This window comes from Melanaphis sacchari, unplaced genomic scaffold (assembly GCF_002803265.2).
Source record: "Melanaphis sacchari strain LSU unplaced genomic scaffold, SCAv2.0 Contig95_pilon_pilon, whole genome shotgun sequence".
Classification (NCBI taxonomy): domain Eukaryota; kingdom Metazoa; phylum Arthropoda; class Insecta; order Hemiptera; family Aphididae; genus Melanaphis; species Melanaphis sacchari.
In genome coordinates this window covers 682506-707154 of record NW_020271679.1, presented here as the reverse complement: position 1 = coordinate 707154, position 24649 = coordinate 682506, and the positions used below count along the sequence as shown (strand labels likewise).

The 24649-nt window shown below is 26.1% G+C and overlaps 1 protein-coding gene and 1 long non-coding RNA gene across 2 annotated transcripts in view; both read left to right on the top strand.

Annotated features, from left to right (window-relative positions):
- Positions 1-8314, top strand: part of LOC112603103 — a 28572-nt gene extending 20258 nt beyond the window's left edge. The window contains exons 2-3 of the long non-coding RNA XR_003115147.1: positions 7406-7568; positions 8028-8314. This is a non-coding gene — a long non-coding RNA (uncharacterized LOC112603103). The remainder of the gene's footprint in view (positions 1-7405; positions 7569-8027) is intronic.
- Positions 8315-8941: 627 nt separating this feature from the next.
- LOC112603083 (R3H domain-containing protein 4-like) lies at positions 8942-15186 on the top strand. The gene is made up of 7 exons (XM_025351504.1): positions 8942-9387; positions 10181-10290; positions 12020-12264; positions 12786-12892; positions 14004-14180; positions 14660-14801; positions 14930-15186. Exons 2-7 carry the CDS (start codon positions 10223-10225, stop codon positions 15052-15054), a joined length of 864 nt encoding a protein of 287 aa, XP_025207289.1. The 5' UTR covers positions 8942-9387; positions 10181-10222; the 3' UTR covers positions 15055-15186.
- Positions 15187-24649: the final 9463 nt, after the last annotated feature.

The window sequence follows — 24649 nt, the reverse complement described above, 5'->3', positions numbered from 1 at the left end:
CCCTCGCTGAAGCTCAATAAGAATTTTTACTGGTGCTGTATAATATCACTAAAAAGTGTCTATTTGCGTTTCCGTAAAATAATCAATAATTGTCTGTTTCGTAATAAATTAATAATATGCCTTTATCTATTGTATCTATACTACAATAATTGGCTAATTAATAGATAATGTTATTTTATCTTAGTTCATAATTTGGATATTGGTAGTTAAAAAAACCCAATGAAATTAATATTTCTAGTAATATCACAATATTAATTTGATCGTGTCGTCTTTATCATCATTGGAAGCATTATACCTCCACAATAATATTATGACGTATATCGCACATCAAACCAACAACTTGCAAATTTGCTTACTGTAATACCTACTAATTTTGTGTTAGTTTTAATGTTAAAGTAGATTGACTTGTGATCGAACTTACAGAATCTCGTGTGATCTCTTTAATTTTTTACGATATTTTAATTGTTAAGCGATTAGGAGTATATTAAATGTTGAAATACAAAAATACTCGTATAACTCGCTTTAACAATTAAATATTATAAAAAATCATCAATAAATCACAGATAATATTCATACTTGATGATAAATTAGATTATAGATCGAATCAATTTAATATAAACACTAACATCAACAAAATTGGTTCTATTAAAAAAAATGAAAATGTACTATGTTGTAAGACAAAGACAACAAATGCGAGTCTTATATGGTATTACAGACGCGTGGGCGTGTAATGTGTATACAAGATTCAATATAATGTGGAAGTCTATTGTATATAATAACATAAAAATATACATTTCAATGTCATATATTTTTAAATGCAAGCTACTATTATATACTCTTCTTCTGTGAAATGAAAAGTCGTTATTTTTAAACTTAGTTTTTTTTATTCCAACACTAGTATTATAATACACCAACCAACGTAATAACAATTCAAAAAAAAAAAATTAAATATTGTTTGACATAGATACTATTTATATTTTTCACTTTTTCTGTACAATTTTAACTGTCATGTATAGTATTGTAGATAAATCGTAGTTTTTCTATTGAAAAATTTGAAATTTCTGATGATACATAATGTTATGGAATTAAATATATTATTAGAAATTAGGAATTATATTGAAAAAATAAAAGTAAATAGAAATTAGATTTGTATTGAAGTCAGTGGTTTTTTTTTTTTTTTGTTACTTATAGGGGCTGGTCAAAACTTATGCTTACCTCTATAGAAAACTGAAATAACGCCACTGACTACTATACTACCCACTCCTATATACAATACAAATTTATGTTACTATTAACTATTAAAATATATTCATATAATTTTTTGTACTTCTGTGTTCCTTACTGAATAGTTAATGATTATTTATTTATGTAATTTGTACTATACCTTTATGGCTGTATGTAAACTGCGGCAAAATTTACCTTTTTCAAAAAGTCGATATGTAAACTGCGGCAAAAAAAAAATTAAGATTATATAATCTGCCACAAAACCGATAACATACATCATACAAACTGCGGCAATTTAATTAGATACCTATTGTATTATTATTTTTTTATTTATTTTTTTATTTTTTTTTATTATACGATTTTTTTAAATAATTTTTAATATAATAATAATATTTTTTAATTTTAAAATTGGTTTTTTGATTATACAATCATTACGATCTAATTTTTAATAATAATATATTTTTCAATTTTAAAAATTGGTTTTTCTTTTTTTTACACTTAATATTCTAAGAGATACTAATAGCTGTCATAATACGTAATACGTATTATACCTAATTAAACAATAAACATGTATAAGTATATAAAATAAATTGCCGCAGTTTGTATGATGTGTCTTATCGGTTTTGTCGCAGATTGTATAGTCTTAATTATTTTTTTGCCGCAGTTTACATATCGACTTTTAGAAAAAGGTAAATTTTGCCGCAGTTTACCATCTCCCACCTTTATCGTGGATATTCACGTGTTATCTTTATAGCCACCAATCCATCGCATAGTCTAACCATTAATTGTTTCGTAAGCATAATATGTTCAAATATATGGTATGTATGCATAGGCGGAGGTTTGGGAATGCTTAGGAAAGAGCTTAAACCCCCCCCCCCCCCCCCCAAAAAAAAAAAAAAAGAAAAAATTATTTAACATTTTTTAAAGTATTAAATAGGTACCTATTTTACAACAATGCTGAGAAATATTTAAACCCTTCTAAAATTCAATCAAATATCCGCCTATGAATGTATAATGTATATAAATTTTATCGTAGACGGCAATATTGCTCCCAGGGAATATGAAAGTACTAAGGTACTCATCTTCATCTAACTTATTTTGCGAATACATATACTTCGCATTACATCATATTCTTTAAGTTGTTTGATATGTTTTTATTTTTTTTTTACTAGGGTTTTATTTTATTTTTTTTAAGTAAATTGTTATGTTGTGCTTGATTAAAAGCTCGTTACCTATCCAATATAAAGGTAATAGATAAACCCTTCACAATATATATATGCGTTCATTCTGAAATATCTATAATTCATTTTTATTTGAGTACAGTGCTTTCTGAAAGTCTATGGAGTACATAGTAGAATGCCATATAGTGACCAGATTCTGTTCCTAATAATATTGTACTAAAGTGATTATCATCGTTTGGTCAAAATATATTAATTGTTGTGTGGATGTGTCCCATAAACGTATATCGTTTGTTGTAAAATAAAAATATAGAGTTGAGAAATACCAATAATATTCTTTAGAGATATCGATAGTAAATATTTTAAATATGGGATTATTATACATTATGTAATACGATGAACTGTGCAAAATGCAAATATGTTTACGCGTTCAGGGGTCTATTATACGTATGTCGTTTATCAATAATATTTTATTACTCTGGATAAACTTATTTTACTACAGTATATTATTCATTTGTTTTTAGTATAAATATATAATAATTGTAATACAAATACATAAAAATTAATAATTTATCTCGCTCATATTGAGTGTTATTTAATATATGATACTGATATTATATTCGCAAGACATTATCATCGCGAGCGAGTTCAATATTCGAAATTTAAACTGTACATGCGTATTACACGATTCAATTTATATATTAATTAACATATGTACATGTAAATTGAGTCATCTTACAACTCATATGATCACGTCATAATTATGTATTCTATGTTTTTATTACAGCTTAGAAATATTTTATATTAAATATATATATAGGTGTGTACATAGGTTGAACTATAAATAATTGAATTTAACCTATATTTTAGTTTTTTTTTTCTTAAGTTATAATAATATAACAAATTTGGGGCAACCAATCACGTCCGAACACAAATACGATACGATTAAGAGAAATAATCAAAAATTTAGTACTTCTTATAACAACATTTTATTGAATTTTATTGAGAAACCGCTCTTTTGTATAGTTAATGTCGAGTAGGTAGATGTGGATAGTTATATTTGAATTAAACGATATAAAATGGTATACAAAAATAATTCTGAGTGAAAATCGTCTGTCAACCAATATCTAAGCATATTTCATGTTAAATTGTTTAATATCTCTATTAGGTGAAATAATTTATTTTACCAATAGTAATACAGAAGTTCAAATATTTTTTCCCGAAAACATTGCATTTGAAAATATCATTAAGTGTATGAATATAATAATAAACATGAAAATTATATGCCTCATAAATAATGTTCTTGAACTATAATCAAATAATGAACATCATTATTCATAATTTTAATAGGTAATCACGTCCAAATTTTAACTTAAAATGTCTATAAAACAAAATTATTATCATATAATTTTAGATTTTTTAATGTCTGCATTGTGAACTACTTATAAGGATTTTTGTTTATAATTTTCAAGCCATTATGTGTTTTACAAATTTTCAACTTTAGAACAGTTTACGATTTTGATAACTTTGAAGAATTTGATCAAAATTTGATCTTTAAATAAATTAAGCCAATGTATTATACAATTTTTACCTATCTGTCAAAAAAACTTATTTGGTATCTTATATGAATATTTCAATCATATTAATCCAGTTAATTTTTTTTTATCGACATTTAGGTATATGAAAAAAAACTAAAATAATTGGAAAATTTCAAATATCTATAAATAACTTAAATAGAAAAAATGCTTAGACAATTTTATCATAAAGAGATATAAATATTTTGTAAAAACTCCAAGTATTTACAATCAAAGATTGTCAAAGCTAAATAATTAATCATTAATTTTTGGAGAAGCGATGTTGACAGTAAACTCAGAAACTCCAAAAGCGATTACATTAAATTATATTTTGAAACGTACTATGTATTACTGAAATTTCACCGAAGAAAAGTCATTAGATTTAATTGATTGTGATTCGAGGAGATCAACTTTTGTAAGTTGTACGTAGAACAGAAATGTCAGCTCGAAAAAATCCATCTTCAGTAATAGTATATGTCACTAGGGAAATTAAGCCCGAAATACTATTTTAAAGTTCCTTAAACTGCAACGACTAGGAAATTAAAAGTGATTTAATGGCTTTCATAATACCCTCATTAGAAAAAGTTTTGAATGTCTGCGATTGCGTATTAACAACCATAGTAATAGGTATCGAAGAAATAATAATGAGGTGCAATTAGGTAATTGGATTAAATACATAATATATAATGTAACTCCTTCAATGTGGATAATACAATACAAAATGCATCAATAAGATAGTTTACATATCTTGGTTACTAAGCACGCAGAGTAAATGGCGAGTTTCTGCAAACGCGGTGTATCCGCCGTATTCAGAATGAGTCGTATTTTCGGTGGTCGTTTGGACAAAGGTAATGATTTTGACCAAAAAAATAATAGTCCGTTTGGGTGACTATCATTTGAACCGTTTGAGCGAGTGAAATTATTTTTTGACTGTAGATTACTATCTACCTGTAGAATAATATTATTCATATCTATGCTGCCAATTTTTTTTTTTTTTTTTAAATAGGACTTATTATTAATTATTTATATTTTATATGATTTTATTTAATTAACTGTTAAGTGTATAATTTATATAATAAGCATTTTCATACCACCTTAACAGTATTTTTAATTGAATAATCCTCGCTTAAACAGTAAATATCTATTCACCCAAATGGTATTTTTAGTTTAATAAACCCTCGCCCAAATAGACCATATTTTGAGCCGATTCACTCAAACTGTCTACGCCTCATCGTATCGCCCGGGTTAAGATAATTACCGGACGACAAAAGATAGCACATTCGATTGTTAATCATTGAGCATACAAGTATACAAAATTAACTCATATCATACAGTGGCTACGTATTTGGATAGAGAACACTAAAAATTGCCCTTTAGAAAAAATTTTAGGCAGATCTACTAGAAAACGACACCGTCTACACACGCACTTTTTAGAAAACAGTTCAAACGAAAGCATAAAAAACAATTAACAAATCAATTACAACCAAAATAAGAAATAATAGATGTAATAAATTTGAATTCAATATCATTATATACGAAAAACGATTCTGAGCGGAGACCGTCTAACGTAGCTGATTATATCACTAAGTATATTTTATGACATATTTCTTGATATTGCTATACACAATAATTTATTTTAATATAAATATAACGGTAGGTTGATTTAGTTTTTGCCAAAATATTGCACTTATCATATTATTTATTATAATAATTTATATTTATACCATATAAAATTATTCTTATTAGCATTTAAAACAACACTGCATCTTACCATAAAACAATGTGAATAGGTTCATCTACATGTTATAATAAATAAGTAACATTATGAAATTAATCTATCCGTTTTGAAAATTACATTGTATGTAGTAAAATATAAAGGTATGTAGTAAAATATAAAGGTACGTAAAAACTGTAAGTTTCTCCCTCCCAGGAATAATGTTATTGAATTATAACAAAATAATTAAAATCGTTTTACAAAGTTTAAATATTATCATCCAAATTTTCAAATTTAAATGACTAAAAAAAATGTTGCATATAAATGTATTCAATTTTCTGGTTTCATTATTAAATACTTATGAGGAATTTTGTAATATATTTATAATAACTTTATAATTATGAAAATTGAAAATTTTATAAATGTTTAACTGCAAGACAATTTGTAAATGTTTACGATTTTGGCAAATTTTGTTAATAATTGAACTTTAAAAGCCTATGAAAAAAAAATAATGTGCATATATTTTAGATATTTATATTTAACTTTAAGAAAAATGTACGCAGAATTTCGTAAGTATTGAATTTTCAAGTTTTTTGACCAAGAAAACATTTTTTATCGATATTTATATGTATAAAAAAATTTTTAAAAAAATAGGAAATTTCAAGTGTTTATAAATACCTTTAAAAAGAATTAAAACATTTAGAAAATTGTATTATGTGGTAGACAATTTTAATGCAAAGACTTAGTAAAAATTTCAAGTATTCGGCCATCAGTTTTTAAGAAATAGATTTTATCAAAAATTAGTTTCACATAAAATTTACCTTTTTCCTTAATATTGACTATTTGCTTTTTCTGATTATTTTTGCTAAAACTGGAAATTTTTAATTTTGACTTCTTCAAAGTATAAACTAAATCCAATTTACTATTAAACACTCGACGTTGTAAATTTAAGCACTTTTTCAATTACTTATCGTGTATATACAAAGTATGAAGGTAATAGGTATATATATATTATATTATATAAACACTTAAGCACACACCATTGTAAAATCGATACATTCATCGCTCCGCTCAGAACTTAAAATGTATTAAGTTATTGTTCTTAACTAATTATTTAAAAGCTAACTATTTTTTTCTAACGTAAAGAAAAATATTTTATTGTTTTAGTGATGTTTTATTGTATTTACTACACTAGAATTTTCAATATAACATTAAGTACATAAAATAATAATACATGGAAGAAATAAATTTTTATGGAGGTAGAAATATTCCATTTATAACAGTTTTTTTTTTCAATAGACAATACTTTGTCTGTAAACTTAAATATTTTTCTTTAAAATTAATAAACACTAAAATGTACAATTCATGCTCCTGTTTAAGGTCCCCCTGTTTTTTGATATATCATGTCTAGACAATGCTAATAGAATATTCAGTGAGCATTTCAAATCTCTACGTTTATTTTTGTACTATTAGGTACTACAAAAAATAAACTTGATTTTCCCAAACTGGTTTTGCTTAAATATAACAATTAGTCGATATTTTTTGTTTAATTTTAAAAGTACTAAAAACATTTTTTTACTTTCAACCACCTCAAAGTACCTATAATACTTATTTTTTTCTTATATTTTAAGAGATTATTCATAGGCATATATTTAAAATATAAGTTAATTTTTATAATTATTCAATATTTTTTTTTAACATAATTCTTTTTTCAGAAATCTGTTATAAACACAAATGAACAATAAGCCTAATTAATAACATATATATATTAAATAGTCATTGGAATGACGGAGTGAAGAGATCTCCCATTATACTTCGATGAGAAAAATATTCAATATTTTAATTACATTTTATTGTATTAAAAATAAAAAGTATCAGGTTAGTATTACTTATTAATTATTACTACTATTTTTATTTAGTATTTGTATTTATCAAGTAGGTATTAAACTATATTATAATATTGTGTATTTCAACATTTTTATGTCACAATGTTTAATAACAATACACTCAACTTTGGTTTTCATTAATCATATAATAATAATTATATTCAATTACAACTGCATTATAATATATATACATAGTGATTCCAATTCCAATTTAATTATTTAAAGCTAATTTTTCACGGGCTTCTTTTCCGAATACCGTAAAACAATGCTGTATAAGCGTACAAAGCGTATCGTTCCTATAATCATCCATTATGTTGTAAAAATGAATATTTATAGGTAGACTTGAATACTTGATCGTTCCGCTCAGTATTATACGAATCTAAGCAAGAGTGTAATTAAATAAATAACTTATCGATTGTACTGATGTATCTAATGAGTTTTTTTTTTTTAGAATCGGTACTTTATTGCAACCGTACCAATTGGAACAATTCCATAAAAAGGAATGAAAATTCCCACCACTAATTGCAACTAGTCAGCAACCAAAATTCGTCTTTTTTTAAGTATTCCTACCATACTACCTACCTACTAGTACTTGGATTCGGTTGATGTGTGGTAGGAAAAATGTGATTACGAGACGGCGGTGCTGATTCATTTGGGTGTACGAACGAAAATTGTAGTCTCACGTGAGGCGGAGTACGTCTTTTTTTAAGCTACGCGTAATGAAGCCAAAACGCCATATCAGTTAGGTATTACATATTACATATTTTCTCTTTACACAGACGACTCGTGAAATAATACTTCTGACCTTGGGTAAAATAAATATCGTTCACTGTTAGAAATCTGAATAGGTAATTTATTATCTAAATCTGTAATGGTAGAACCGCGGTAAAAATAAAAAAATTAAAAATGATTTTATCGTGACGGAAACACTGATAAACACCATTTCACTCTCATAATATCATCTTAATACTATACCCTTCCCTTATACGATAAATATGTCGTAACCAAAATATTATTACGTGTAATATCGAATAAGTACGTAGTGCATACAAGTATAAACTCGAGTACCTATTTGAACAGTGTGTACATTGTATGCTACGATATACAAATCACAATTTTTTTTTTCGAACGATTAGATTCATAGTAATAATCATTACAACATTAATGGCGAATACCGATGTACAATAATTCTATCATAAATATTTTTAGATTTTCGTTATTACTTATTATGCAATTGGTAATGTAACATTGTACGAATAGACCACCGGTTGACCGTAATCACCTTGCCCTAGTTCTCGTCGCAGCCATTTTCTCCGTTATCATACGGGTCGACTCGTGTGATAACATCGGCTGTTTTCGCAGTCCGCATCAAACAGCCAATGGCGTCGAAGTCAACAGACATCCCACCGCTTTTCCTTACATTATCTTCATACTGTCATACTCTAATCTCTGAATTCAGCCTATTAAGTATTTTCAATATTTTCATTAGTCGTTCTGTAGTTCGGTTCGCCGTGTTGTCGCGCATTGCGCAATAGTAATTTATTTATTTATTTTTTTTTTTTTTTACATATTATTTTGTTAGTTATTTTACCATAGCGCTGCCCTTTGGGTCGCCTATAAACTGTAAGCATAGTAAATTTAATTAACCTGTAGTAATTTAACGCCGTATTAGTTTAATACCTCCAGTATAATTGTGCAATTTAATCTAGCCCAAGGATTGTATTACCTGTGTTAACAAACACACTTAGGTAACCTGATTCAAATTTGATATTATTTGTTTTATAAACGATATTTCCACTTTTACATTTACAGTAAGTACACAACTTTTATATGATGTATAATATATTATAGGCACATTGTCGAATCAGGCATTTAGCTAAATGCCTAAGCAAATAGTTAAAAAATTTAATTCTTATGCAATTTTACTATCTGCTTAGTCATTACAACTAAATATCTATTTCAAATCCAGCAAATAATAAAAATTACACATTTTGTATAATTTTAAAAATTGAACTGTATTTTATTATTAAATATTCGATGCTATTCTACACAAAAAAGAACTACCTATGTCTTATTTAATATTTAAATAAATACAGGTAACTATTAGTTAAGTGTGATAGTGTGTGTACTTTATATTATTATAAAATAATAATAAAAGTTCTATTAGATTTTACCTTAGAAAATTAATATAAATACATTATCAAAAAAACAAGAAAACCTTATCCATTTATTGAGTACTGTAAGACAAATAAAATTATAATCTTATCGATTATAACGACAAAATGTGTCATTTTTATTATTTACCTGACTTGAAATAAGCATTTAATAAAATGCCTGATTTGACTATATGTACTGCATCCATACTATTAAGTGTGTCCAAACAATTTCACAGATCTGATCAAAAGTATTTTTTATACAATCAGTAGCCAAAAATTATTTAAAAGTTAATTTTGAATTAATTCAAATTCATTAGACTAGTCATTGCCCAGTTTGGCATATGACAATAGTATGTATGACAATATATTTATGAGTACAGTTCAATATTGCTATATATCTTAAGTAGTATCATAATTATTTTTCCTTTAATAGTAGTATTAATTTCAGATATTTGTGAAATCAATTATTTGCTACATCACAGCTGTTAAAATGGGTATAACCAAGAGGCCTGCTAGCAATTGCAGTGATGAAATACTTCCGGTTGATATTGATGATCTGTAAGTATCTATTACTAATAGAAACTTTAGTTTACTGTAGTTAACTATAGCTACTGTAGTTTCATTCCAGTATCCACTTGCAGTTCAAAACTGATATATGTCTTAAAAGTATTTTAACACTATAAAACAACATTGTTAAATTAGACTCAGACTCATTGAGTTTCATGTTACTGTGACTATAATGATTGTTACTATTTATTCATTTTCATTTTCTAATTTTTAGTTCATATTAATATTGGGTAGTATTTTAAACCATAAAATAAAAATTATTAAACATAACCTTCTAATATTTACTAAACCTGCAATAAATTTTTTAATAACATTTAAAACATCTTATTTCATCATCAATTACTATTTTTATACTTAATAAAACATCTTTAAAAACTAAAAAAAAAATTATTGGAAATAAAATAAAAGTTATTCTTATTATGGTAATCATACTATACAATAGTATTATTACTATAATGGAGTTGTTATATGTTATTTCCAACAGATTTCCTTAATTTTTACAGGTGATTTATCACATTATTTAAGTATAGAAATTGTAGTTAATGATTAATACAAGATATTTTAAATTTTATGAAAGAATTTATTGCAAATTTAGTAAGCATTACAAGGTAATTCAACATACATTGAGATGTAAATATTTTTAATCCGTATATCAATTAATCAACATTATTTGATTTAATTATTAGTTATTACCAGGGCTCGAGACTTAAAGCATTTGCCTATTTTTATGGATTGACTTAAAATGTAGCAGACTGCTATGAAAGTGTTTATCATATTACAACATGTTCAATTATGAAATTTGAAAGTGCTTTTTTTAACAATTTTTCAAAAAAATGCTTATTTCCAGTTTTTCTGTTTATTTTTGCTTTTTTTATGAGTTTTTCTACTTATCATGTGTTTTTATGCAATGTTATTTATGCATTTATGATAGATTTTAGATAAAAAATAATTTTTATTTTATCTATGTTATCGCATAGTCCGTCGTTGTCGGCGGCATCATTGCAGGGTTATCAAAAATATTCCAACGCTCAAAATAGAACTGGATATAATTGAGTTCATGTTTATTATGATGGGAAAGTGGTTATTTTCATTTTATTTCTTGTCAAAATGTTTATAATGTTAATATTGTCATTTGTCGTCGTCGTTGGTCCGAATCGTCAGTCAACGCACGCCGATAATGTACACAAAATAATATAATAAAAATTAGATCAAATTTTGAAAATATTAAAAATAGATTGTAAACACAGAATAATAATATAATAATCTCGTGAATTACAGGCGTGATAAATACAAATGTTTTGATATCTGAGTTTAGTAGTCAGTTATCAATCACGTTCATTTTGTTTCAATAAATTTTTTTTTTTTATTAAATATTTTGTTCAAATTTAAGTTTTTTAAATGCTTAATTGAGTGCTTATAATGATGTTTTAAGAGCTTTTTTAAGCGCTTATTTTAATGGTTTTAAGTACTATAAGTCCCGAGCCCTGGTTATTACAAATACTTGTGCCAAATCATGTCACAACAAACTCCCTTAATCAGTGCAATATAAAACATATTTTTCCTTTCTATATTAATTATTTTAACAAAATATGTGCATAATATGAACTTCTTAAAATAAATATTTTTTTAGAGACTTTATTTTCAATGTATAATTATTAAAAGTAATATGAATTATCATGACAAAGTATATTATAATTAAACATTTATATTTTCATTTAAGTGTTGACAATACGGTTTACTCTACTTCCAACTCTGATACCAGTGATGAATCAGATTATGAAATGATTTTACCATCAATCATCACCATAAGTGATTATTCATCACTCTACACAGATTTCTGCCCTGATATAAGGATTACTGCATGTACTGCACGTCTTAATTCAGAAGCTGATACTAAACTGGTATCACATAAGAAAAAAAATATTTCTCAAATGGGACGTAAAAAAGCAAATCGTGCACAAAATGGTAAACTTATTATTTGTATTTGCTTAGTAAAAAATATCACAAATTACTGTCTAGATTTTACAAAAAAAAAAAAAAAATACGTAAGTAATTAATGGATAAATATACTGTAAATATCTATGTATAGATAAAATATATAAAAAAATTTTTATTTAATGCATTCTATTTTAATTTTAATTTTCTATTATAAAAATGATGCCCTTATAAAAACATTAGAATTAAAACACGCCTGTCAGTGGTCAAAAAAAACCTGTTGAGTTTGCATTCTCTCCCTACTTTGAATACTTAACTCTTGCACATCTCCAACAAGTGACCTTTTCTAACAAAATACCTATTTATTTTTAATTTCAGTTAATTATTATTTTTATTAAAAAATGTTTCACAAGTTTTTTTTTTTTTTTAACTAAATATTTAATTTAGTAAAAGTTTCTCTTAGATATAATTTTAAAAAAAAATGTTTGAAATTTTGATATTATGATTTACTTAAAATATAGACATCATGTATTTTAATATATTTTTTTCAGAAAATTTTCTTCTATCTTTGAGTGATGAACTTGAAGATGATATATTTTGTAATGACAACAAAAATGGATTCACCAAAGCAATCAACAGGCTTTCAACTCAGCCTGATGTACGTATCATAATATGATCCCATGCTGCTCCAATTTAAATTACGATGAAAAATAATTTAAAATTATAAAGTGTTTATATTTAATTAAATAACTAAGTCATAGCAGCATCTTATAAGTTAGTTTTAAATGTATCCACAAAAAACTTGAATAATTTCTTTTTTTTTATTTTATTAAAAATTATTGAATTAAAAACCAATATCCCTCTTTACAATTTTTATAATTAAAGTCAAATAGTCAAATATTTATAAAAGGAAAAATGCGTAATATCTCTTTTAAATAACAACAAAAAAAAACAATACACATTTTATTTATTTTCATAAAATTTAACCTAATACTGATAAGTTTTTTTTTTCTATACATACCAAGTAATTTTTTTAAATCAAAATCATTTTAAGTGTTTTTTGTGGTCCTTTTCACATATAACAAATCTATCTGAAATTATTTTAAAAGTTGAAAATATAATGTAGGTACAGTGCATTTTGCTTTAAAGAAACATGAAATATTTAGTTCTAATAAACTTAAATAAAAATAAAAATATTTTTAAAAGAGGATATAAATAGGTATATTAGTACAAATATTGGTTCAATTTTAAAAATATTTATCTTTTTCATATGTGCGTGTATAGTAAAACTTATTATTTGTTAATAAAAACATTATTATTACTAAATAAAATTGTTTGATTAACAGCATCAATTTTCTGTTGAAAGATAAACTTGAGTATAAAAAAAAATAATAAAATATAACAAAATAAAACATTTTAAAAATATTCCATACATGTTTAAACTTTAATGTGCTGTAAATTAATGTTTTCAAATGAAAAAAAGTTAATTCATTAATAATTTTAACTCAGAACATTATAATAATATATGTTAAATATTATTATTTATATTTTGAAAAAAACCTAATGAATAAACAATTTTCATGAATTGACCCAGAATATGTACTTTAGTATCATTCATCTTCCTAAAAAAAAATTCAATTTTAATCTATTTAAGTAAAATACACTAGATATAGTTTTCTATAATTCAAACATACAATATAAATTAACTATTTATAATATGTCTTAATAAATTATATTATTATTAATTTGACCTTATATATTTATTATAGTTGAAAGAATCATTTATTGAAGGAAATGATGAACTTGTACTAAAAAAATGCACCAAAGGTTCTACTGCTGAAATGAATGCTGAAAAAAAATCAAAACGAAGCATTCGCCCGGATTTAGCATTTAAAAATCTGACTACATCACAAAAATCCCTCTTTAAACAAAAAAGCTTACCTTTTGTAAGTCGACTTTAATTTTTATTCATTAGATTATTGATAAATCATAATCATAACTTATGAGTTAAGATTAACATAATTTAATTACTTAATGGAAATATAAAATATTTACTAACATTTTTAATCTTAATATTTTTTCTCTTAGATATATTTTGTTTTTTATTTTTAAAGTCTAATCATTAAAGTAGTACCAATTATAAATTATGAATTTTTATCTTTACTATATATTACGTTAATTATTTTACAATTTCATAATATGTATTAATAACATATTCTTAAAAATATAATTAAATACATAAATGTGCATCCAAAACAAAATATTAATAGGCTTATGTTTTATAAACAAATTCATGAAAAGACTCATTATGTTGTTAAAATAAATTTTAATGAAAAAGAGATTACTTCATTGAATACTTGTGACACCATATTTGTAAATATGTCATTGACAAATAATGAATGTTAGATTATTAATTGTTCTTTAGGCTGCCATAGATCATCTGGAAACTGAAGTTGTCCAATATTTTTCACTTGTACCTAAAGGCATTTACACATCAGCTCCATTGCCGAGTTACAATAGAATGCTGCTGCACAGTATTGTTCGTTACTATTCTTTGGATGCTATGAGTAAGTAACAAAAAACTAAGATGTATACTTTTTTTTACTCAATTACCTTAAAAATTGTTTAGGGCTAGAAATATAAAATTAAATACATTTAATTAATACAATTTACTAAAGATTTTGTTTATTTTCAGGCGTGAATAGCCGTGGTCGGCGCGCCCAGAAAATTGTACAAGTACGCAACACTCGTTTTGATGATTTCAAACCACCTTGTATGAGCTTGTTGAAATACATATCAAGTCTTAATAGCAATCACTAAACAACAAATGGCCATCATCATTGGATTTAACGACTCCTTGATAACAGACGTTTTTCGTTCAGCTTAATATATTATAATTATATATTAGATAAGTTTTATATTCTATTATTTTTTTGCATAATTTTTACGTTTGTTTTATTTATTAAGTTTTAATTTATAGCTTTTGATATATTTGAATAACGTGCATATGTTTTATTTGTTTAATTATTGACCAAACTATTATATTATAAACATAATTTATATCTTAATATATTACATTATATTATATGCTTATATTATTTGTAGTGATAGCATCAGCAAGGCTCAGAATTTAATGCATTTGCATATTTCTTAAGATGCAACATATTAAAAAACAGATAACTACTAAAATGTATTTACATATTATATCTTTGTTTTTACAAAGTTCCATTCCCTGGCTATTAACAAATATTATATACTCTATATATTAATATATTTATTGGATAAAACATAATATTATATTATAAAAATATATTTAATCAATTATATTATTATTTACATTACAATTTTAATATATTTACAATATGAAATAATTAATATTTTATATCAGGGGTCAGCAACCTACGATATGTGATTACAATTTATAATTGGTATAAAAATATGGAATATTACATTATGTTAATTGATAACCTAAATTTGTTAATATATACCACGTTAAATTAATGTAGGTACCAAACAGTGATGAAACTTAAATAAATTAAATTAAACTTTGTTTCAAATTTATACTGTAAAATGTAAATAAAAAAGCTGTATGGCCCATGAAAATTTTTTTTATTATTTGGCCCTTGACAACAAAAAGGTTGCCGTCCCCTGTTTTATATGATAATCACGACTTAAAGTTATCGCATTTACTTTTTTTTTTTTAACACAATTTTCTAAGTATGCTACAAATCCATTTTATGAAGATATAATCTTGTTTATATATATATATTTTTTTTTCATGAAACTTTTGCAATTTTATCCTTTTTGATTATACCGCATTATTGTTATGCTTTCCAAATGTTTTTTTCGATTTTAGTGATATTTATAAATTAATTATTTGTCTACTTATATGAAAATAGTAATAAAAAAAGAAATAATGAAATCTTATAACAAAAAATACTTCTGTTCTATATTTATGTGTATTATTCATATTTCTACATTACAACTCTGTGATTGTACTGTAATGAATAAGAAATACAACAACGAATATTTCCTATATCCACCCAGTTCTGTAAATGTTTTTGAGAAGTCATAATCTCATTAAAAGATGATTCATCCTAACACTTCAATGCCATTAAGTATTAGTCTAAATATTAACTTTTATACCATAGTTATTACAATACGTTGGTTTTGGTTGTATTCAATTTGTATTGATCAATTATCATATTTTTTAACAATAATCTAATAAATTATATAAATTTTCTTGATGTAATAACTTTAAGCTCTAATGATAAAAGTATAACACTGTGATGTAAAGTAGTTAATTTAATATAATTTATATTGGAAAGTTATGATTAAGATATAGGATTAATATAGAATAGTTTATTTATTAAATTTGTTATAATTTAAACATGAAAATACATACTGGTGTGATGAATTTAAATTACTTTTGTCATTATAATACATTTAAGAAAACACCACATCCTCATACATTGTTCATATCTTACAAATCGTAGTCGGTAATTTAATGACATTTTGGTAAGGAAGAGCTAACAACTTAATACCTAAACACAAAGTTTTCTTTGTTTTAATTGAAAAAAAACTATTAAAATTGTTTTGTAAAGGTACAAAAAAAAGTATAAAAAAGTGTTTATAAAATTTTCAATTTATATCCTAGACTTAAAAATTGAATAATCTTAATTATGATAAGATATTTTTTATAGAAATTTAAAAAAACATGTATACAAACATTATGTATTTATGAACATTTGAAAATTAAATTGGATACTTCTACAAAAAGATAACAATTTTTATCAAGTGATTAGAGTATATTTGTTGTAATTCAAAAGATATTAATCTTCATACAACTCATAATTTAAAAGTCGATCATAGTTCTGATAAGTTTTTTATTGGCGATTTAACTTAAGATTTTGACGACATTGAATATTTTTTCGTCATTCAATAAAGATTTACATATTTTCCAACAATACTTGTTATTATACAAAAAATTAATTGTAAAAAATTAAAATATTAAATTATTACCTACATATATTATAATTTTCTATTCACGATGAAATCTCCTTAATATCTTCTCATGATAATTTCGATTTATTTATACTTAGTAGGTAGTAGGTACATAAACCTTTCGAATGCGCTTAATGTTTTTCCGAGTGGCACTGATCGCCAAATCTATCCTTGACAAATGTCATAATAGATTTTTTAGAGGGAGCACCTTGGAGTGCCAGAACTCGAATGTGGATGTTAAATTTAATCCATAAAGATAAATATTATTTACAATTTATTAATAAAGAGTCTAAAAATAAATTAATAAATAATTATTATATGGCCCCAGTGATAGCTAATAATTTAAATTGAGAGGATGGAAACGGCCTCTTAAGATTTACAATGTCATAATATTTTTTAAACATTTTGGTGTCAAGCTTAAAAATGAGACAAAATTTCATCATAAATGGTTTTTGCAAAATTAAAAAAATTAAAATACTAAAAAATATGTATAACAATTATTTCTTTGTTCGTTTTAAGGGGGCTTAAAAGACTAGGGTCATTTTAATTTTATTAAATATTTTTCGGTTTGATAAAAACCTACCTTCTTAAATACTTAGTTTAATTTGTTTAATCAACTCACTACTCCATATTATGTTCGTGTAGTTTTAATTAATTATTTTATTTAGGTGTTATATGTGTAGGTATTAAGAGAATTACCTAACATATGAATTAATGTAAGTCGTAAAGAAAATATATTAATGTTTCTATTATATTATTTTTATTATTTTATTTTAAGAATATACTTTTTTATTTGAGATTAAATATTTGATTTTATTTAATAATTACACAGTTTAAAATCTAAAAAATAGGTACTTAAATAATATAGACAACAAATTAATGCCAAAAATAGAAAATTTACATTTATTTCAAAACGTACTTTTGTGAGGATTTCATGCATGCATGTGTTATGTCCCCCTCTTACTAATACATAACATGCCAAAATGTAAGTAAATTCGAAAGTTCCAATTTTATATAGTTAGCTTAACATTTTAATACTTGAGTGTAACTTATGAGTATATTTTCATATTAACCTATTATCAAATTTTAATATAAGAACATTATCTAACATCTATGTTCTTTCGTTGGTTTTTTACGATATTTGAATACTTAAACAAGTTATAGGTAATAATGTAAAATATTAATATTTTACCTAACCACTGAGTAAACAGAAATAATGTGCTTACCTTTATATTTGCTAATAAATTATTACACTCTAATATTTAATGTTACGACACAAAAGTGAAACTGCTTAATATAAAGATTGGTATGTTATGAATTATGATGTTTTTATTGTTGAAATGATGGAGGTAGCGCGTGCAGGTACAAAGTCCTCTTAATTTAGAGATTAGAAGAATTATTTTAAGAAAATATTAACGGACAGAAAACATGAACGGGCCCTCCCACAACATTGGTTGCAACGACGATAAAATTAAGCAAATAATAAGGAATTAAACAAATATTTCCTGTTGCCATAATTTTTTTACTTAAAGCCCTACTTTTATCTACAGCACAACATAATAGTTCTGCTAAATGCAAATTTTTCATGTAGTAAATTTGCAAGATGGAGCAACACATACAAATATTTCATCTTTTTAAAAAAGCTTAGAAAGCTATAAATCCATTTTATACGACGATGAAGTTAACAATAAAATTTTTTAATTCATAGTTTATTCTTAATATTAGCTAAAACATTTATTTTTTTTATTATTTATATTTTTTTACTTATTTATTTAAAGAACAGATATTTTATTTTTTTAATATTTGTGCAAAATAGTAAACAGCCTAAAATTTTTGCAATAAAAGTTCAGTCAGTAATAAATCTTTGATAATGTTATATTTTTGTCATAGCTTACTATAACGACAAAATACTATTTTTATTGTTCAACCAATTTTAAGGTTTCCGTGCATTAAGGTTAGTGACAAAAGCCCCCCTGGTACGTTTCTAACCTTTCCTTACTCAATTACTAGAAAATAACAACTAACACTGAACTAGCCAAAACAATGTACAAACGTTTCCACCAAAATTTAAACATACATAGCAATACTCTAATAACACATATGTCCTCCTTCACCCTCCCAAAAAATCCACCATGCAGACTAAAGCACAAATGGTTTAGAGACTTATTAAATTAGTAAAGGAGGTGTTATCATTAGGTTTCTTCCCCAACACGATATTCATATTACTTTATTTTATATAAATACATCAAATTTGATTATTATAATTATCGTCTACAGATTATAAATTGTTCTTCTAAATAAAAAATAAAAAATAAATTTTTCAACACGTTTCATAATTACCATAACTAATAAGTTTTATAAAAAATAATATTTTTTAATATCCTACTGTATATTATCTGTCTATCTACACTATTAAGCTTCGTACCCTACTAACAAATAATTTATTATTTTAATTTTTTTTTTTTAATTTTTAATTTTGAATAATAATAACTATTTTTAAACTATTACTATTTTACATATATTAGATTTTATAAATTCCTATTGTAAAAATTTTATTTTAATTTTTTTTTTTAAATATTTTTACATAACTCCTTAGATATTTAAGTATTATACTACTATACCTATAATGGTTTTGAATAAGAAGTTCCTATCAGTAACATTTATTAAAAGTGCAGTAGATACTAAATGCGTATATATATATATATTACACCCCTGTTGTTATATAATAATAACAACAGTGTACACATTAATAAATTTGTAAAATCTTGTTACTGTACTGTAATAATTCTTTCAGCGTCTTCGAATGAACTAACAAATATAATATCACAATTAAAAAAGTAGGAATAATATTATCCCAATTAATTTTGTTTTTATACCATTATGAACATAATATATATCATTTCATCGTAAGTAGATATTGAACTTAATTTTCCTATTTAATTATTTTTTATTTACAATCTATATTTAACAATACAATAAATAAATTTAATTACTATGAAGGAATTATTGACATTAGTTCACATGATGAAAGAAAATATCCATTGATATTACACTTCAATTAAATATATATGAAAAAAAAAGATATTAAAAATAGGTAGTAATCAGAGTTCAAGTTTATAGACTATTATCATTAGTTAGGATAAGAGGTCTCTGGACCATTTTCTTTTTAATCTTGGACTTGTTTTATTATCTATTTTTAAATATGATAATTACAGTAATAATTTTACATTTTAGATTCTGAATTTACAATGAATGTATTGATTTAATAATAATGTGATATCCTTTTTATATGTAGGTACCTATACATTTCAATTTTAATACTTTTTCTGGAAAGAAAATTTAGATAAGAGGTTAAAATTAAAAATTTCCAGCATTTTTCAAATAATGACAGTAAAATATTTTTACGTAATCAAAAACTTGAAAATGTTACACAAAGTTTCCAATGAATAATTATTGCTGAAACTATAACAAAAATATCTTAGAATACCTAATTCCCAAAATCATTTTTCAAGAACATCTAAAGAAATATATCTTTAAATTTGAACGAAATTAAATATCCACGCATAAAATAATGATTTCTTTTAAAACGATTTTCTTATTTTATTGAAATTCAAAAACTAATAATCATAAACACTTGACATTTTCACTAATTAGCTAATGTTTATATTAGTATTTGCTATACATGGTATAATTTTCAAAAACAAAAAAAAAATTACTCTTTTTAAACTGTTGATAAAAATTTATATAGTAAAAATATTTTATAGCAAAAAAAAATAAATAAAAATATTAATGAAAAATTTGATTCGTTATTCCGTCTTACATATATACAACATGGCACAATACAGTTTATGTTGTCAACTTTAATATTAAAGTAAATTACCTATTATCAAACTTAAAGGTTTACATTTTATCTAAGCCATCACCTAGGCTTTTATTAATTTTATAATTTTAAACTGAGTTATAGCTATGTAAAATATTAAAACTTGAAAATGCTTATAACTCGATTTTAAATTTTAATATTAATAAAACCTTAAGTGATGACCTAGATAAAATTCTTATCTTTAAGTTTGATAATAGGTACATTTTCTCTAATATTAAAGCTAACTTAGCTAACAACATAAAATTGATTTTTCTGAACAAAAATTTGCTGTTGTATGCTTGGTTGTATACAACACATGTATAACACATGCGGGAGAAGCGTCCTCTTAGTATCAAGTTTTTCTTATTGTCATAATAGCCATTTAAAAATTTAAAATATTAAAGACACATAATTACGATTTTATTTTTTTAGCATTTAGAATTTTCAAATAATTTTGTAGTTTAAAATACATAAAATACGCGATGGTAGTAACTAATACTTAAAAATTTAAAGTTCTTCGTTAATATTTCATAATGGAACCAAAAAATTACAAATTATATTTTAATTTGGAAGAAATTAAATATCTACGTAGATACGAACATTTAAACAAGTAGATACCTAATAACAATTTTACTTATATTATTGTAATTCAAAAATATTTTTCATGAGTACTTTATATTTATACATTTATTATTATTATGTTTTTTTAAATATAATAACATAATAACATTTTAAAAACGGTAAGCTTAATTTTATGCTATTGCCTATATATTTAACATAAACTTAGGTATTCACATCATCACATCGTTCTACGGTAAAACAGTACTAACCCAAACTTAAAAATTATACCTACATAATCTAACATATATTATTGCCTATTATAATAAATGCATGTTTTCGGCAAAATCTAATTCATCTAACAGTATAACTAATACTAAATAAATCATTGATATCAAAATAGTTATATCATACAACAATATACCTACTTAGTAATATAAGATCAGAATCATAATTTAGATACCTTTGCAATAAATTATCATTTAACATAATATATTACATTAAAATGATTTATTGCACTATACGGCATAATTTACATTTGAGTTTTTATCTATTTTCCGTTAAAAAAAAATAAAAAAATATTTTAAAATATTTTGAAATTTGTAATGGGTCACAACTCACAAAGAACGCCTTCACATGCCGAGTGTTGGGTACCACTGGTGTAATGGGTTAAAACAGAAACCGAGACGAGCTAATGCCTTTTTTCTTAACGTTTCGCCTAGTTTTATTACTCCATAATTGATCACAGCGTTATTTTTGTAACTATAATCCTCGTCGTGTGAGAGCGCCACAAATCACAAAGCCAAGCCGACTCGCTCAAGCAGTCAAGCGTGACCGACATTTTTGGTTGTGGTAACGTATCAACACGATCGTGTTGACTTTACCTGAAGTCTGTCATCACAATAAAATAAAATATGTTTTCGTGTTTTTTTTTCGTGCAATGAAACCTTAGACAAACTACAGACATTATGTGCATTATAAGTTTCACTTAATAATTACCCCGAATAACCAACCTACTTCAGTATTACTAATGCTAGTAAATCGTTAATCTTAACATAATTGAACACAGACCTCTCCAGTTTATCACACCATTCATTAACCAAGAGTACCCTTAGTAAGCCGGCAATTCGATGTTTCGTCGAATACATTTTGTTTCACCAATTTTTCAGTTGGGAAATTCACACGAGTAATATTATGTTAATAATGACGTTACGTTTATCTTCGATATTACGGTAAAATATCGGTTAAATTGCCTTGGAAAACTTTCAAATCAATGTAGGTAAATAATTGTTCCCACCCAAAACGTGTATCGTTCACCTCTGTTGACGAACTTTCTATTGGTCTTGTAATCTGCAGAACTGTTGATCCATAGTAGATACCTACATATATACAATGCTTACACAACTCTGCGACATCATTTAATATTATATAATTTAATAATTATAATATAGACAAGTACACCGATGGTCTAAAGAATACGAAAAATACGAATACTTCACCACGGTCGCCTACAGAAATGGAAGACGTCATTTCAACGCGAGTATCGGAGAGAAAATGGGCGAAGGTACCGCGACTGCGTAGACTCGGATCTCGGTGGTATTATTCACACATGCACAGCCGTGTAATTTGACGATAATAATCTACTATGATATTATGGTAAAACCTAACCTCCAAATGACATTTATTTCAAATAGGTGTTGCATAATAACAAATTAACAACCGCGATTTAAGATACGAGGCATTAGGAAATTCGTCTATCCTTGATCGCGGTAATAATCATCACAATCGGTTGTTTTTTATGTTTGCGTTCCGAGTGACGACGGCGATCATCATTGGAATGTAAAACGACTTGATAATCGACTACACAATATTATTGCAGTCGGCAACAGCCTTACAATGCCAACAGGGCAATTTTTACGATTATTGTACACATACACACACACACACGCGATATTATATTGTAGTAGGTATCTTATCTATCAATGTTTCGTAAAATATATTGCCTAGTTGGCTCTCAAGGATTATTACGACCACATCATTCACATCGATTTCAACGTCCCCGTGGAAATGTAATGGGCCATAATTGATGTCAACGATTTGATGATTGATCACACGTTTTTGTTAAACATGTCGTGACAGTCCTACGATTGACGTACCAATAAATTGATAATTGATATCGTGTCGGAGTACGGCCGTGCAAAAACGCGCACGTGGTGAAGGGGTCAACGGCCTCCGCCGCCTGCTGATAGTGCGCGCACGGTGCACCGTTCTCGCGGCGGTACCGCTCACGCCCTACGACAGGGCTACGGATCGACCGCGTGAACGAATCTAGGTTGTTCACAAATGCGTCTCATTTGATCGCACTCTGATTGGCCGTCGTTCGCGAATCACGGACTACGGTCTATCAAAGCCCAAAGGAATTTGCGACCGTGTCGATTCGAACTTTCACTAATCGCGACGTGGAGGGAGATGCCGGCCGATTTCCAAAACGTCGTCTACCGACGAGGAAATGTCGTGCAGAGCAATGTCATTTCGCGACAGACGACGTTCCAGGGGGCCTCCCCCTCCCGGAACAACGCGTGTGTGTGTGGGTGTGTGGTTGTGGGGGGGCACAAAACCAGACGATTGTTCCGGGTGGGGGCTTTCGGCGACGCGTCACGACCGCCTGCCGTCTGCGTCTCGCGACTGTACGGCTAAAAATATCCAGCCGCGTGACCCGTCCCGACGAAGGGGGGTGGTTCCGGCACTCGAATTTCGACCTCTGGACGTCCCCCATTCCACCGGGGGCCGCCACTGCCCACCCACTATTACGCCATAGCGTTCGCGCGCCGCATGAGAGCGCCCGGTCTATATAAACTCGTATCCTCGCTCATTGTTGAGTACTTGACGGTAAAACTTCGTCGAATTACCAACGTGAACGTGGCATTCGCGACGACGTCGCCCGCAACCGTCGGCATTGTCTGCGTTGTTGTACCTGTGTCGTAGACAACGCAC

Bases quoted from the DNA above. Each gene is read 5' to 3' on its own strand.
- LOC112603083 (XM_025351504.1), top strand. From the start codon at position 10,223: ATGGGTATAACCAAGAGGCCTGCTAGCAATTGCAGTGATGAAATACTT. The intron at 10,291-12,019 runs GTAAGTATCTAT...TTTTCATTTAAG, and splicing joins CCGGTTGATATTGATGATCT to TGTTGACAATACGGTTTACT. The intron at 14,802-14,929 runs GTAAGTAACAAA...GTTTATTTTCAG, and splicing joins CTATTCTTTGGATGCTATGA to GCGTGAATAGCCGTGGTCGG.